General features: G+C 38.0%; 1 protein-coding gene across 4 annotated transcripts in view; it reads right to left on the bottom strand.

Annotated features, from left to right (window-relative positions):
- Positions 1-744: 744 nt before the first annotated feature.
- Positions 745-15,057, bottom strand: part of SLF2 (SMC5-SMC6 complex localization factor 2) — a 31,056-nt gene continuing 16,743 nt past the window's right edge. For all 4 annotated transcript variants that reach the window (XM_027672221.1, XM_027672219.1, XM_027672222.1 and 1 more), the window contains exons 10-20: positions 13,603-13,678; positions 12,207-12,348; positions 11,650-11,758; positions 10,403-10,579; positions 9,749-9,846; positions 8,997-9,084; positions 8,365-8,496; positions 7,476-7,553; positions 5,818-5,904; positions 4,365-4,433; positions 745-3,235 (exon numbers count right to left, since the gene is read on the bottom strand). In XM_027672221.1, coding sequence (XP_027528022.1) covers positions 3,200-3,235; positions 4,365-4,433; positions 5,818-5,904; positions 7,476-7,553; positions 8,365-8,496; positions 8,997-9,084; positions 9,749-9,846; positions 10,403-10,579; positions 11,650-11,758; positions 12,207-12,348; positions 13,603-13,678 — 1,092 coding nt within the window. In that variant the 3' untranslated portion in view covers positions 745-3,199. The remainder of the gene's footprint in view (positions 3,236-4,364; positions 4,434-5,817; positions 5,905-7,475; positions 7,554-8,364; positions 8,497-8,996; positions 9,085-9,748; positions 9,847-10,402; positions 10,580-11,649; positions 11,759-12,206; positions 12,349-13,602; positions 13,679-15,057) is intronic.

Here is a 15,057-nt window from a genome sequence, read left to right as displayed (position 1 = left end):
CAAAATACAAACCCAAAGTCAGGGATACTACGCTATACATGCATTTCTCCTGGAAAAGAAAACAAACATACAAGACTAGTGTTAGTACTGTAGCTGTAGTATTCCTGCTAGGGTCAAGGTCAGCAGAAAAACTCAACCACCTGGAAGTAGTTGCTTGAATATCCGTGAGACAGCAAAGCCTCTCTCACAGCCCACATGCCGGAGTGTCGGCCCACGGGCACCCAGAACTGACTGCTGGACAGTGCTGAGCACAGGCACCTTTCACGGAGACAGACCTGGCTTGTCTGTGCTCAGAAAATTAACACTGCAGTATCCATCCCTCACTATTAAAAGATGGTCTTTTTTCCCCATGGAAATGCTACCTCTAAAATGCCCTCACTGCAATCTAACCCAATGCTCCACCGATAATAACACCACACTTCAGGTGTTTGTACCAGTCACCTGCTTTTCCCAAAGACACCCTCAACTAAATCATCAGCTTTAGGGATTTCAGAGAGTTCCTGCAGCCACTGCATCAATGAAGTGTCCTACTGACCTTCAGCCAGACCTACCTGCAAGTCATTAATCACTTCTGAAATCCCCATCCATTACCAAGTTCCACAACGGGAAAAGTGAGAATATGAGATGCACAAATAGTTTCACTGGCAGGTTTCTTCAACTTTAAAACCAGAAGTGTTTGGGTTATTTTAAGCCACAGAGAAGCTTGTCAGAAAATAATAAAAAAAAGGCAAAGAACTACAAATGTTTATTTTATAATCAGCCTTTAATGTTTTCTGTGATTACTGATAAAGTGCACCTACTTCCACATGAAATGAGATAACATGGCTCTTAGTACAGCCAACATAGTATCAAAAGATAGATCTCAGTGCAAAATGCTTATCTGTAAGACAAACAAAGCAGTTAAGACCTTTATTGTGCTAACAGCCTTTTCCAATGCATGTAACTTCTGGCTAGGGGCTAACAAATGAGTTGGCAAACCTGCTGCCGTTGTGTTTTGCCATTTCGTTGCCATTTCATTGCCAGGAGTCCCTTGTAAAGACTCACTAGTGATGCTTTGGGATCATGTCTGTAAGGATTCTCATGTGTCCTAATTCAACCCATGTCTAGTCTTCAGAGAATTACTTCTCAGCTACAAAACAGATGGAAGAGAAGTCCAGACAAAGTAGGAGGGGGAGAGAGAGGGAAAATGCTAGAATGTATAAATGTATCCACGGGCATTAAGCACAGAAACACAGGATTGGCCAAGCTGAAAATGATTTCAAGACTGTCTCCATTTATAGTAAGCTAATCAGCTGTAAACCCTAGAATTGTAACATGTGCCCTAAGACCGAAATAGGACCTGCAGCCATCTTTTTGTGAAACAGAGCTGAGGAATGCCCATTTTGTCCAGGGACATTTAATTAGAAAGGCGTGTCTGGTTTTATTTTTTCATTGTTCTGTTAAATAAAAGTAAATATCAAAGTTGTTATTTTATGTGGAAAAAAACCTCAGCAGTTTCAATGTGCTTTGAACTGCAGTACAAAAGCTGTTCATCTAAACCCCTCCCCTTTCCTTCTCCAAAATATACAGGACAGCAACATCAAATTTACATGGTAAGAAAATATATACACATTAAACACAGTAAACATTCTGTATTTTTTAAACTTTATACAACATTAGTGAGAAAAAATATAAATGTTAATAAAATTACATACGATATATTCAACAGAGTAAGTAACTGCTACGAGAGGGAAGGCAGATAAGCTGCCAAAGTTAGAGCAAGAGATGGCACTGACACAACTCTATAACACTTGAAATGAAAGACAAAACATGTATTATATTTGCAAATTCACACTAAATTTCCTATAAGACATGCCCATTCCTTTATATAAAATATACATAAATAAATTTGAAGGTTTTGTGGTTGGCAGGGTTTTTTTAGTCTTATTTTATATTCTTACCATAGGGAATATATCATATAAGACAGGGTAATCTCCAAGAATTAAAAGGAAACAGTATTATAAAATGCACATGGTGATGTTATTAAAAATCTCACTAAGGGAATCTGAGTTAGTGCTGCTACTCAATACCTTAACTTTCTCTTCTTATATACACCCATCCTACAAACAAACCACAGTGTAAGATTTAAATGACAGCATTTGCACACAGAACACAAAAGGAAATCATATCTTCCTTTAATTATTTCACAAACAGCTTCAATTATTTCATAAAAGCTCCTGAAGTTTTGAGGACATATTGTGTGTGCAGCAGGACTTCACACCAAGGAATTCAGACATCATATGGCTTTCACAGTTTTTACACAGGTGAGCCAAATGCTCATCTCAAATCTCCACTGAGCTGATATTTAGGATTAGTATTTTCTCCATTAATAGGAAGTAAAGTCAGACACACTAGTGGTGTAATAAGATCTCATTTATATCTCAGTCTTATAGAAACACTTCTGTGTGGTCACATTCACTGCATAAATTCATGCCTGAAGATGAGGAAGGTAAGTTAAAATGAATACTTCACTACAGCAAATGTCATTTGTTCTTTCATAAAACACAACCAGAGGAAAGAAGCTCCACTTGAACTGTTTGGACACAACCACTCTAAGTTCTGCATCCATCCTCAAGTGAATACAAGTGCAGTCACTTGGTTCATGTGCAACTGCTGTATTTTGTGTTTTTAAGGGACATTGGATGTTCACACCAATTCTGCTTTGCAGACTAACACGACTCAGCCCAGTTCTGAGCCACTTCCTCGCCTCAGGGGAGGTCTAACACTCTTTCTGAACTCACATTCCATATCACAGGGCAGTTCTTTCCCAGCCAACCTAAAACAATGCTTGCAGGTATATGATGGCAAGAAAATGAATACATACTGTTTTCAAATATGTCTTGTGATTAACACTGAAAACAAGAAAACTTCCTTCAGCTTTCAATATGGTAAAATATTTGTAGCCAATTTTGAGAAGGCTATAGAAATGGATGGTTTTTTTCAGTTTACCCACATTAATTTTTCAGAAGTAGAGCATCTGTATTAAAAGTCAACGTTAACCAAATTAGATCCTCATGTTTCTAGTATTTGTCTGAATCAAGCTCAAATTCTAACTCAGGTGACTGATTTCTTCTGTTCCAAACAAGGTGAAGCTTCATTCATTCTACATCTTCCTTGGTTTCAGAGTTTTTCTGTTATTTTCCCTGAACTAGGAAAGATTTCATGAATCTGGCTCCCAGAAGTCATGCAGTTTTCCCTAAAGAGTAAAAACAAATCAGTACACAAGTCAGAAAACCAATGTCAGAAAAAATGAGTAGAGTAGGCAGGTGCTTAGCTTGGGAGCACCACATTGTGTTGCAAGCCCCTAGAATTTTATTCTGACACACTTGCCAGTTTCCCATATGCGAATCAACCCCAAATATCTTTGAAAAACCAACTCTGAAAGAGCTGCATCATTATCAACTTCCATCAATTGCTGAGCAGATTCTGCAGCCATGATTCCCTCCTCCTCTATAATAAGAAATATCACAAACACTACACACAACATGTTTTTTGCACATTTTTGGGAGTCTTTACAGACAAATGGTTGATTACACAGTTTTTAACTGCAATCAATACTAAGCATATAAGCACAATTTAAATTTTATGTAAACCCTCATTACTGGAAAGCTAAGCTTTTCCAAGACAAGTAGCTTTATGTTTCAAGACAGGACTCAAACTGTTGGTCTGATCACATTACAACAGAAACCTTACAAGCCAAGGCTGGAGGAAATGGCTCTGAACTCTAGGTATCACTAGAAATTATTCATCTATTTCACCAAGTCCAGCTAGGTGTCAGGAAGGCAAATATTTTGGAGAGACTTATCATGGCATACATACTTTTACAAAGCATAAAAGGCTTTGCCTAATCATTGCATGAAACTTTTTACACATTCAAAGGGGGAGGAGTTATCAAAAGTCCTTAAATATATGTGGATAGAACCTTGGACTCAAGTAGTCTTGAAGTCACACGCTGCCAGACCACAGCAGGAAGTGCATCACTGCATTCCTGGCCCAACGTCCTTTTTGGAGCATCTGCTAATAACTGTAATCAGAGACAGGCCCTAGGACTTGACTCAGTACTAGCATGTCACTGTAACTACACACACATTTACAAAAGTATCACTTTTAAGGATGAAGATGACATCTCGGTTTTACTGAAGCCAGCAAAGTAAGAATTTTAATTAAAATCTATTCTAATACATGTAAGTGTATTCCACAGCCATGCCACTTATGAAGAAAAAAAAAATCTTTCAAAAGAATATGCTATTTTCAAGTGCTAAAAAATGAGTTAAATGCACCCCACAATGTGGGAAGAAAGAGAGAAAAAGGTTTCATTACAGTACCTGAGTAAGCCGAGTGGTTTGTATCACATCCTGCCATTTGGTATGTATCCTAGCAGCTAAGTCTTTTACCTGCAAATTCAGATTGATTAGCTTAGCCATTTATGTTAAAAAAAGCCCAAATCATACCCTATGTTCCCCCACCAGCCTCAAACTCATAAAACCCCAGATAACCCAACATCCAAGGTTTACCGGAAGGGAACAACTTTACTGGCACAAAGTATCACTACCTTAACTTCAGGTCCTGTAATTTGGGACTCTGAATTCAAAGTCATGTACTCCACACAAACACATTAGAGGCACATGACTCCCCATGTTAAATGTCTGGAATCAGCATGCAAACCTCTGGCCTCCAAACACTATCTCATCTTTGGGTAAGTGAGGTTTGTTACACAAGTCTGACTGTACCTAGAACTGCAATCACAAAAGCCAACAATGCTTTGGCTGCTTCCAAAATAAATTCCTTATACGTAAACTGTGCTTTTTCATAACCAATCACAAGCAGGTGTTTAATCCAGGCCATTCACACTGAGATGTGCTTCATATGCTGTGTTAAAACCCAGCACAGTGGTGTCCTCTGGAAGTCACTGTCCTATTACATAAATGAAGCGATGGAGAAAACCTGAGTAAGATTTACCCCTCCCAGTGCAAGGGCACATAGAAACAAAAGTGAAAGTGAGCAGAGTCACAACAATCAAGGCAAGAGTAATTAACTTGTTAAAAGGATCCACACTCCACTAATTCTGGCTGAATAAGAAAAGAAGAATCTTCTGGAGAGGTAAGAAAGCACACAACTGCACAGGCCTGATTTAAAGCTGAAGAAGCCAAGAGTTTTCAAAGTTGAGGCTGAAGACTTTATCACTGAACTGATTTATTTGGTTTGCTGGGACAGCAGGCAAAGCATGAAGGTCACAAAATTAGGACTACCACTAGTAAGCCCCGCGCCACAAAGCAAACAAAAGGCAATTGTCCAAGCTTGATGCTGCATCACATACACTGTTGGCTTAAAGCCATAACATTTTTAATTAACTCATTAATTTGAAAGATGGAGACTCATGCAAGATAGGCTACTTTTTCAGTCCTCTGTATCCTGCCCTGCATGTAGGCTCTGCTCTTACAATTAGAATGAGCTACCAACGAGTGCCACAGAAAGAAACAGAGCAGCTCTGTGGGCCTAGAAGTTGAGAGGCCTGGTTAAAAGAAAGACAAGCTCACATTTTACAGCTATTAAGAGTCCTGTTGTTTGCAAAAGGAATGTTTACAGTGAATTAAAATGAGCATATATTTAGCTTCATGCAAAGACACAGTGCAGACAGAAAAAACAGAAAAAAACCCCAAACCTATGAGGAACTCCTGGAATTTCCAGGGCTGGGATGAGGTAACAACAAGCATCACGAACACTAAAAAACATGCAAACCCAAACCAAAAAAAAAATATATCAACTTTTGTGTCTTACCTTAGATCGATAAAACAGCCTTGCATCTTCCCTAATATCACCCTTTACATACCTATCTAAGGCACGAGAGAGCTTCAGTATGTGTTGCTAAATAAAGATAAAAGTGTACAGCTATTAAATCCTCCATGTCAGTACTAGAAGTTTTATTCAAATATTATATGAATTTAAAAATTATATGCTTCGGTTTGATTTTTTCTCTGAAATATACAGGAATGAAAGGGAAAAGAAAGAAAATAAGATCACAAGATCCTCTGTCAGTTGCTCGTGTGCACCTGGTAAACCAGGCCTAATTGTTTTAAAAAATAGTTTCAAAGTATAGCAGAGCTATACATCACAAATTTTAAGGTTTTTTAGCTAATTTGCAAATCCTTTCTGTCCCCAAAGTAGCAAACACAGTGCAGTGCCATTCACATCTTTTATCAGCAAAAAAAGTTCTGAAGCCACAATAGCTAAAAATAACCTTTTCAGTAATGATGACTCAGGTAATTTCTTTTGTAGGAATTGGCTGAGCAGGTAAAACATATCCAAGGCTTATGTGCTGAACTGTTATTTGTCTCTAAATTTTTGATTACTTTAATAAAGCAGTTTTGCCACTTCATAATCTCCTGATAATGACTCCCAAGGTCTTCCACATTCTGCTAATTTCTTCATAAAGTTCCTGGTTTCAATCTCTCACCGAACAGCTGCAAAGAGGCTCTGCTCTGCAGAACAGGTGAGACATGCTGAAATTCTACTTATAAACATGTGCTGGTGTCTCAAGGCCACAGTTTACCCCATCTAACTGGAGGAGGTCCAGAATTGAAATAGATTGATTTTACACAAGTCTAGTCTGCACAAAATCCAGCCACATCCCTCTGGCCACTTGATGGCTAAAGGGTCAGTGAATAATAGATTCTTTCTTCATTAAGAAATGGAGACATTAAAAAAAATATTGAAAACATCAAGTTCTCCATAAATCTAAGTAGTTAACTGAGACACTTAAGCCTCCAAATGTAACCAAACATTACTGCTTTACTTCTCTCAAACAGTTCACATGACAGATTTCTTAAACGCCAAGAGTGATTCCACAGGACAGAAGGTTTACACAAACACCTTGCAACTCCCAGCAAGTGATCACAGAAATCTGAACAGGATTACTGAAAGGCTAAGCAGAAGGCATTACTGAACAGATGTTACTTAACACAGCACAAAGGAACTATCGCTACAGAGAAGAGCTAGAGTCCTAGCTTTCACTTGCTGCATGGCTGCACTCCAGCACAGAAAACTGTAATGTGTTTGAACACATTTTACCAGCTATTTTTAAAGTGTTTTCTTTCTACACTGAAAAATTTCAATCCTACTTTAGGATCATTTGACTTCTTAGAATTTCTGTGTTGAGTTAATCTCTGGATACTTTCTGAGAACGATTAACACAACAAATGCCTGCTCATCCACAGCCTTATATTTTGAGGTAACTCTATTCACAGAAATGCAGAAGAGGTTTCTTTCTCTGCAGTAAGCCCAGACAAGCTCTTCTGCATTTACCTTGCGTCAGAACAAAAGTTTCCCCCAGTGCTATTATCCATGGTGATCACATGATAGCTCTTACCAAAACAGACCAAGTGTGCATGGAAAACAGTCTTTTAAAATCTAAAGGTCTAGCCACTGAAGTTACTTACCCTTTGATCAGAATTTACAACATCAAAGAAACTGGCTTCACTGACTAGATGAAGGAGGATGTAGATTAAGTAGTATGCCTGGAGAGAAATCAAAACAACTTTAGCAGTCAAAGCACCATTATAGCTCTTCACATCTAGAAACAGCACCATCTTTGCTTTCTGGAATGATTCCTCCAACAGCCAGGCCAATGGATAAGTAGGTCTACACATCTGCCTAAATAACTAATTTGAAACAGTATATCCATGTATTAGAAACATTTTAAAATGGTATTACAGTGTTTTAGGTAACCTAAGTAACCCGTAAAAATTTCTGTGGTTTTAATAACTGGAAATTAAATTCAGCAGTTGGCTTTATTTTCCCATCATCTACATCCAGATCAAAATACTTGCTAAGACGTTCCATGATAACATTCAAATAACCAAACCAATATTCAATTTTTATATGGACAGAATACTAAATCTTTGTAACACTTGTTTATGAGAAAAGATTAATAAAAGATCCATAAATATCTTTCTGAAGCCTGCAGGTGAAGGTCTGGCTCAGCACCAAACAGTTTCCACTGATTACATCAGAAGGGAGGGAGGAGACAGTCCTCTGATTACAGAAGTCAGGACTCAAGAAATCCACGTGACTCAGAAAATCTGACCACTTCCCTGTTTGTAAAACAGCCCAATACAGGCTCCTCCATCACATGCTACTTCTTTCCCTCCATGACTATAATCAAAATTGAATATGAATAATATTTTAAAGATGTAGAGCAACAAAGTAGCGTACGTGCAGTTCCATGTACAGAACTGTCCACAGTTAACAAAAATTAAAAGAAACATTCTTAAAAGTGTAGAAGATGCATAAAAAGACAAATGCAAAAAAGCACTATTTGCTATATACCTCCTGTTCTAGTTCTACATTAAGGTGGTCTTCATAGGCATTCTGCTCCTCCAGTCCTTCTCTCATGTTTCTCATCTTCTTCAGTAGCACAGAAGGTTTCATACACACCACAAACTGATGTAGAAGAGACATCTACACAAACATTAACAAAATGGACTGGTTTACTGGCAACAGAAAATTGGAAACAGTGCCACTACATTATTTGTCCATTAAGACAAGAACAGAAAAGGGATTCTTAATTAAAAGGAAGTTATGCTTTGAGTAATTTTTGACTATTTACAGACTAAAGTGTTTGTACATCACCTCAATAAAAAAATCAAACCTATGAAACAAAGAGTGTCACCACATGAATATAAAAGGAAGACTCAAAGAAGTGTAGACTTCTTTCCAACGTCTAAAATTGATGTGCAGGCACAAACAATACTGCACTTACAAGCTGCAGAACATGCAGATTACACACATGTGCAAATATACTTTTAATACTAATCTAAAGAGAAAATTATTAATTGGTAAGTTTGCAAGTTTCTTGAGAAGAGGCTTACAATATTAAAACATAAAACACAAAACACAAACATACAATATAAGTTTTCTAAACTTCCATGTTATATAAACACAATACATATATGCAGTACCTGCTTGTCACTGTCATCAGGTATTTCTATATGCTTTCTATGAAGAAGCTTTGAAATTATCACTAGGCTAAGACGTCGTCTTAGTTCCCTGAAAAACAATTTAAAAAAATTATTTCCCATAGAATTTCTCAAATCCACACTGTTTCGACAAAGTATATGAGGCTATGCTTGGCTTCCCTAGATATAAACTTGCCTACAACTATTAAATTGGATTTTCTGAATATAGATGCTATTAAACTAGTAAAGAGGCCAGTAAACCAGAAGTATCTTAGCTTCTGCACAAGTACACACTGCTAGATACTTGTCTCTAAGCCTGAAACTGATGACCCAATTAATTCTCCTTGCTCAGATACACTCTAATTTATTAATTTCAAAGATACAGAACTCAGAGTGATGCTTAGAAGTAGACATGACTCACTCAAAGAAAATTTAATTTTTGGTAATTCAGACAAGAATTAGAGTAGGTGATGGATGTCAGAATAGGAAGTTACGTCTTTCTTTACTACAGGGTACCAGGAATGCACAGCCTAGAAACTACATATAAAATTTAACAACCCTTTTTCACAGCAGAGGTGATCAGGAAGCTATACATGCACACCAAGAACTGCACATACATCTGTATCACAAGAGAAGACACAAATACTTTTTTTGAAGTGCCATGTAATACCTATTGCATTTATCAGACTTTGAGCTTATACAGATAAATCAGCTATTAATGATCCTACACATTTCTGAGGTTACAGTGTCATTACCGTCCACGCACTGTCCAGCTTGGCACGAGCTGAACCAGCCACAGGAGATTATGGTGATGGTCAGAAAGTTCACTCACTGCCACACAGACCCCGGGCATCTTTAAAAAGAACAACAAAACATCCTGATACTGAAGAATGGTTGTTTGCTTTATTTGCCAAGGAATACATCTACTCCCTAGAAACATACCATAAAGGATAAAAGGAACTGATCTAACATATGATGTCCATAAAGAGATTTCTGTTTGCACCTGTAGTTAAGTCTGCTAAATACTATTTTAAGTAGGGTAGTTGAGATCAGATTGCTTTTAATGACATCTTAGCAGCTTAGTGCAATAATTTCTTTATTCTTTCAGAGAGCCATTTTAAACACACAGCAATTTTAGTAAACAATCTTAAGATAAATATAACAGTCCTCTTGCAGAAGTGGACAGGCAAGCATGTCATGCAACAAAAACCCTCTCAGTATACCCACCCATTTCATAAATCTCAGACAAACCCAAAGCTTCAAATTTTTGCTATTATACACATTATTATCAAATTTTTTCTATTACATTTTCAAGCAGTATTTTTCTGACATGTCAAGAAAAAAAAATTAAAATTTCAAAACAGAAGTTGCAGTTTCACAAATCCAGTACAATTAATTTATGAAGTTACCTTTGTATCCCAATCTTTTATACTCATCAGAAGCTTTACAAAAAGGCACTGAAGATCTACCAAAGGAACTCGCTTCAGCTGTTTCTCCAAGCTTATTTTAAATAGCAACAGAAGCAGCAGCCATATTTCTTCATCAGTATATCCATCTTGAATTACTGTTGTACAGAAATCTAGAAACTTTAAAAGAAATATGAAGTATTAACATCTGAAATTGGTTTAGCTTATTTTAAAGCATGATGAGAACTCAAGCTTTCCACCCTCACATTAAAAGTACATCAAATAATGTATTGTTTTTGCTACTCTTGTGTACTAACGTCTCCCCATCTCCTAGTAACAGCACTCAAAGTTTTTTTTTATACCTGCTGGAGGCTCATTTTCTGAACAATGGCAATATTCCCCAGACAGCAATCTTTCTCTACTGCACAGATCTTCTAAATACACCAGTAATACCGAAAACATAAATCAGGAGATTTTCCCCACCCAGGCATTATCACATATACTTACAATACAGGATGCATGCGTAAAGGAGAACACAAATTAATCAAGAGATACATATTCTGTCTCTAGTGGAAATGCTCCAAGTGCCTCTTTTTGAACTATGAGATTTCATAGTTAAAAAATCTCTAAACAAATGATGTCAGGAGGATTCAGATATTTCCACAAGGAACACTGAAATCAGTTATAAAGTCAGCATTTTCACCATACAACTTTAATCACAGGGAACCAGCCTGTGAAGTGCAACCAGCACTCATCCAGCCTACAGGACACACCGCATGGATCTAACAGCTCACTTCCACAGGAAAGTCAGTCACAGTTCCACCTGCCCTCCGTGAGCTCCCACCTCATTCCCCTTGCACTGCACAGGGACCAACCACATAACCCTGAGAGCTGCATTAACACACTGAGGCAACAAAAAAATATGAGCCAGCATCAACTCCTCTTCCCATTTCCACTGGAACACAGAAACGAATAGTTTCTTCTATATGAGGGAGCCAAGATGTTTGATAAAGTGCCACAGCTGGAAAAGGGAGGCAGCAAAACTGTGCAGCTGTAAGTGAAGCCAACAGAAGTCAGGAAACTGAAGTTTCCTGCAATAAACTCTGCTGAACGTGAAGCTGAAACCTCAGGACAGCATCTACTCACAAAACATGCTCAGGACTAGATTGCAAATCCCATCCTCCCTCCCAAAAGAAAACACACACACAAAAAAAAGAAACCCAACCCACAAAAACCTGGGGTTTTTTTACCTTAATCACATTAATTAAATTGTTTTCAAGTAGACTGGAGAAGGCTGGACTGGCAGAGGCTAGGTCTCCTCCTGGCTGTTGTTGACTCACTGCTTCTTGCACCTGACTTCTAATAAAAGAGACACAATCTGAGCAATAAATGAACAATTTAAGAGCTCATAAAGGCCTATTTACATCAAACTGAAGAAAAAAAAACCCTGCACGTTTCAAAATGCCTTCAAATCAAAACAATCCTCAGTTACAGAGCACACACATCTAACTCAATGTGTGGCCAATTACTTACAATGCTGCTCAGCTACTTAAGCAACATTCCTGTAAACCTCCACTAGAAAGATGCAGGACAAAGGACTCTGCTCTGGTTTGCTGAATCCTTACTTAGGTTTGAAGTTCTGGGTTATTTACTCCTACTAAGACCTGAGCTGAGAACTTAAAGAAAAGTATGCCTTGATGGAAGGGAGGGGAAATAAAGAAAAACCTTCCAAGGTTCTTCTACATTCTAAGCACAAGATTTGCTTTCAAAGGATATAATCAATAAATATCAAAAGGAAAACACTTACAAAATATCATGCTTGTTAAAGCTGGGCTGCAGATCTTGGGATGGAAAGAGAGATCTAAACTCAACACCCATATTGACAAAAACAACTGATATATCTGCTATTGAAGGAATCCACAGTTTAGAGTGTTCATCACTGAGGGAAGCTACAAATAAAACACACGGAATGGATTAGTTTTAAATTTAGTTCTTAGCACTAGTTCCTTTCAAGGGAAACAAATAAGTTCAGCAATCTGCATCAGTTCTACCAGCTCTCATCTCAGAAGAGTTGGTATATTGAACAATACACTTATGTTCAGAACGAGGAGAGGGTAAAAAAAGTCTAACACAGTATTTTACACTAGAGAAACATCTTGACTACATAACAGTTCAATTACTTTCAAGTTCCACCAACCTTCCATCCATCACAGCTCTCTTTCATCACAAACAGCAGAACAAGCAAGGAGGCAATATTTATTTTTAAGAGAATACATAAATTACTGTTCTGTATAAGTAAAGGTAAGAGGGAGTTACCATAGTGGGACTGGAAGGAAGCTAAGTAAGATTTGAAAACAGGCAAGGTTTCTGGAACACAAGTGCTAAACAAGGATCTCTCCCAGTCTTAATTCTTTGAATGTTCATTCATCATCTTGAACTGTTCATTCGGAATCAAGCCTAGTGCCAGCAAGGCACAAAATAAAGGAGGCTACATTCCCTTTCATACCAGCTCACAGTCCCATTTTAAACAAGAATTAAAATATGGGGTACAATTTGGAGAGGCCTGAGCAAATACTTCAAGAGAACCACGTCGCTTTAACAACGTTAACTGGCAGCCTTAAATGAATGTGACTTTTGATGGATCTGAGTGAAGACATGGGGGACGTATAAAGGAACTTGTAGTGAAGAAGTATTTAAGAGTACACATGAAGGAAGGCAAATACACACGGCACCAACAAGAGTATGAGCTGAAGGGATCCTTCTAAGTGTTTTTGTGCAGGTGTATGATTCTCTTCACTTTTGTCATTTATCTGGAAAGCAAACCATGCAGTGCTACACACTGGGTATGGCAATGTGAAAAACATCTTGTAGCCCTTAAGCTGTGAGTGTCTGCATCTTCCAAAGTAAAAGAAGGAAAGGAGCGCGAACTTTAGAGCAAACTTGGGCTTCTCTTCAGGTCAATTCTGTTTGTGAAATACCGGACATGAATTTTAAAGGCTCTGTACTGGATGCACTGCTTTGCAGGTACATGCCAGGACCACACACTGGAGTTCAGCTTGCACACACTCAGTGAAGAGCCCACATTCATGCCAGAATCGCAGAATAGAACTACAACCTTTTAATTTCTCAGCAATACTTTTCTCAACTTGAGTGGAGAAATGCCTTCATTTAGGTGGCCACTTTACCACCCTTCAAATACTTACAGCTTTTTAGTGTTAGCTCCATCAATCTGTCTAAAATCTGAGTGGAAACACAATGGTCAGGATGAATAGACATCATCTGTGGAGAGAAAAGAAACTACACATGAAAAACCAAGCTGCATGATGGCATTAGTTTTAATTTTAAAAAATCCCCAAAACAAAAAACAATGTACAACTCCTTGGCAGAAAAAATAAGAAATAGTAACAGATTAAAAAAATACCCAACCCCCAAAAAACAACCCCAAAGCCTCTAAAGCAAGATATACCAAGGAGAACAGAATACTCTGAATGCTGATTATTTCAAGCAGTGCAAAGATGCTATGAATACTTTAAAATTAATTATTTGCAATATCAGAATGCTGTAACCCCATGTTAGTTCATAAGAAAGTTCTGAGGGTTAAAAGAATGGAAAGTAATCACAGATTCCCCTGGAACCCATTTGCATCTGTGATCAAACTGAACTTCCTGATCAGGAGTGGAGGCAACGGACTTAACTACACCCTTTTCCAGTCACAGGCAAGTTGAACATATGGAATACTAAACCAAAACAATGAATTTGTAGTTTTTCACAGAACTCTTAACAACAAAAACATGACTATGAAGTAAGAGTTCAGGTTTCCTGGAGCACTTCACTAGCCCAGCAAAACTACTTTTTCTCTCCCAAGTGCTGGACAGTTTCCTCCTCTGTAAGTGATCTGAACTGGCTCACACTTCCTCCTCATTAGAGGAACAACAGGGCTCACAGAACGGGGGAAGGTAATTTTTTACTGGCTGGAGGGAAGGACAAGGAACAGCGAAATGTTTCCCCTTTGGCAAATGTAGAGAGCCAGTCAACAGACCCAGGCTGCAATTTCAAAGGTGGTCCAGTTTTTTTTTTTTGTTTCAGGTACATTTAGAACGTGGTAAGTAATAACAGAATGGAGATTGGAGAGAAGCATTTTTGTGACTAACAGCACTTTGTAAATTCCTGGGGATTCAGATACAGACATCTAGATAGGAGACAGCTACCGCATTTCCTTTGAAAATGACTCCAGGCTTTTTCCTGAGCCATAAGGTACTTTTTCCAAAGGAAAATTATCTGACAATGCAGGTATCACTGATGATTTAGAAGGTGATATGTAGAAATGGTACTTTTGCACTTTTGCATATTGCAGCATGTATTTTTTTTCTAAGGCTGGAAGAAAATAAAATTAACATTTACTTGTGATTTGGCCCACACTATTAATATCCTGAAGTCTCTCCTCACCTAGCATGTACTGCATCCTTTCCAAATGCAGTAGCATATATGAACATGGACAGGAATATACAGCTTTGCATTTACTCACAGTGTGGAGAAAAAGCTATCTCTAGTATTTTACCCCCGGTGACAATCAAAGTATTCCAGACTGGAGAACAAATCAGAACTCAGGGAAGAGAAAGGGGGGAAGAAAAGAAAGGGGGGAAGAAAGGGGGGAAGAA

This window comes from Neopelma chrysocephalum, unplaced genomic scaffold (assembly GCF_003984885.1).
Source record: "Neopelma chrysocephalum unplaced genomic scaffold, ASM398488v2 Primary Assembly neopelma1_97390, whole genome shotgun sequence".
Taxonomy (NCBI): domain Eukaryota; kingdom Metazoa; phylum Chordata; class Aves; order Passeriformes; family Pipridae; genus Neopelma; species Neopelma chrysocephalum.
This window is presented reverse-complemented; position numbering and strand designations above follow the sequence as displayed.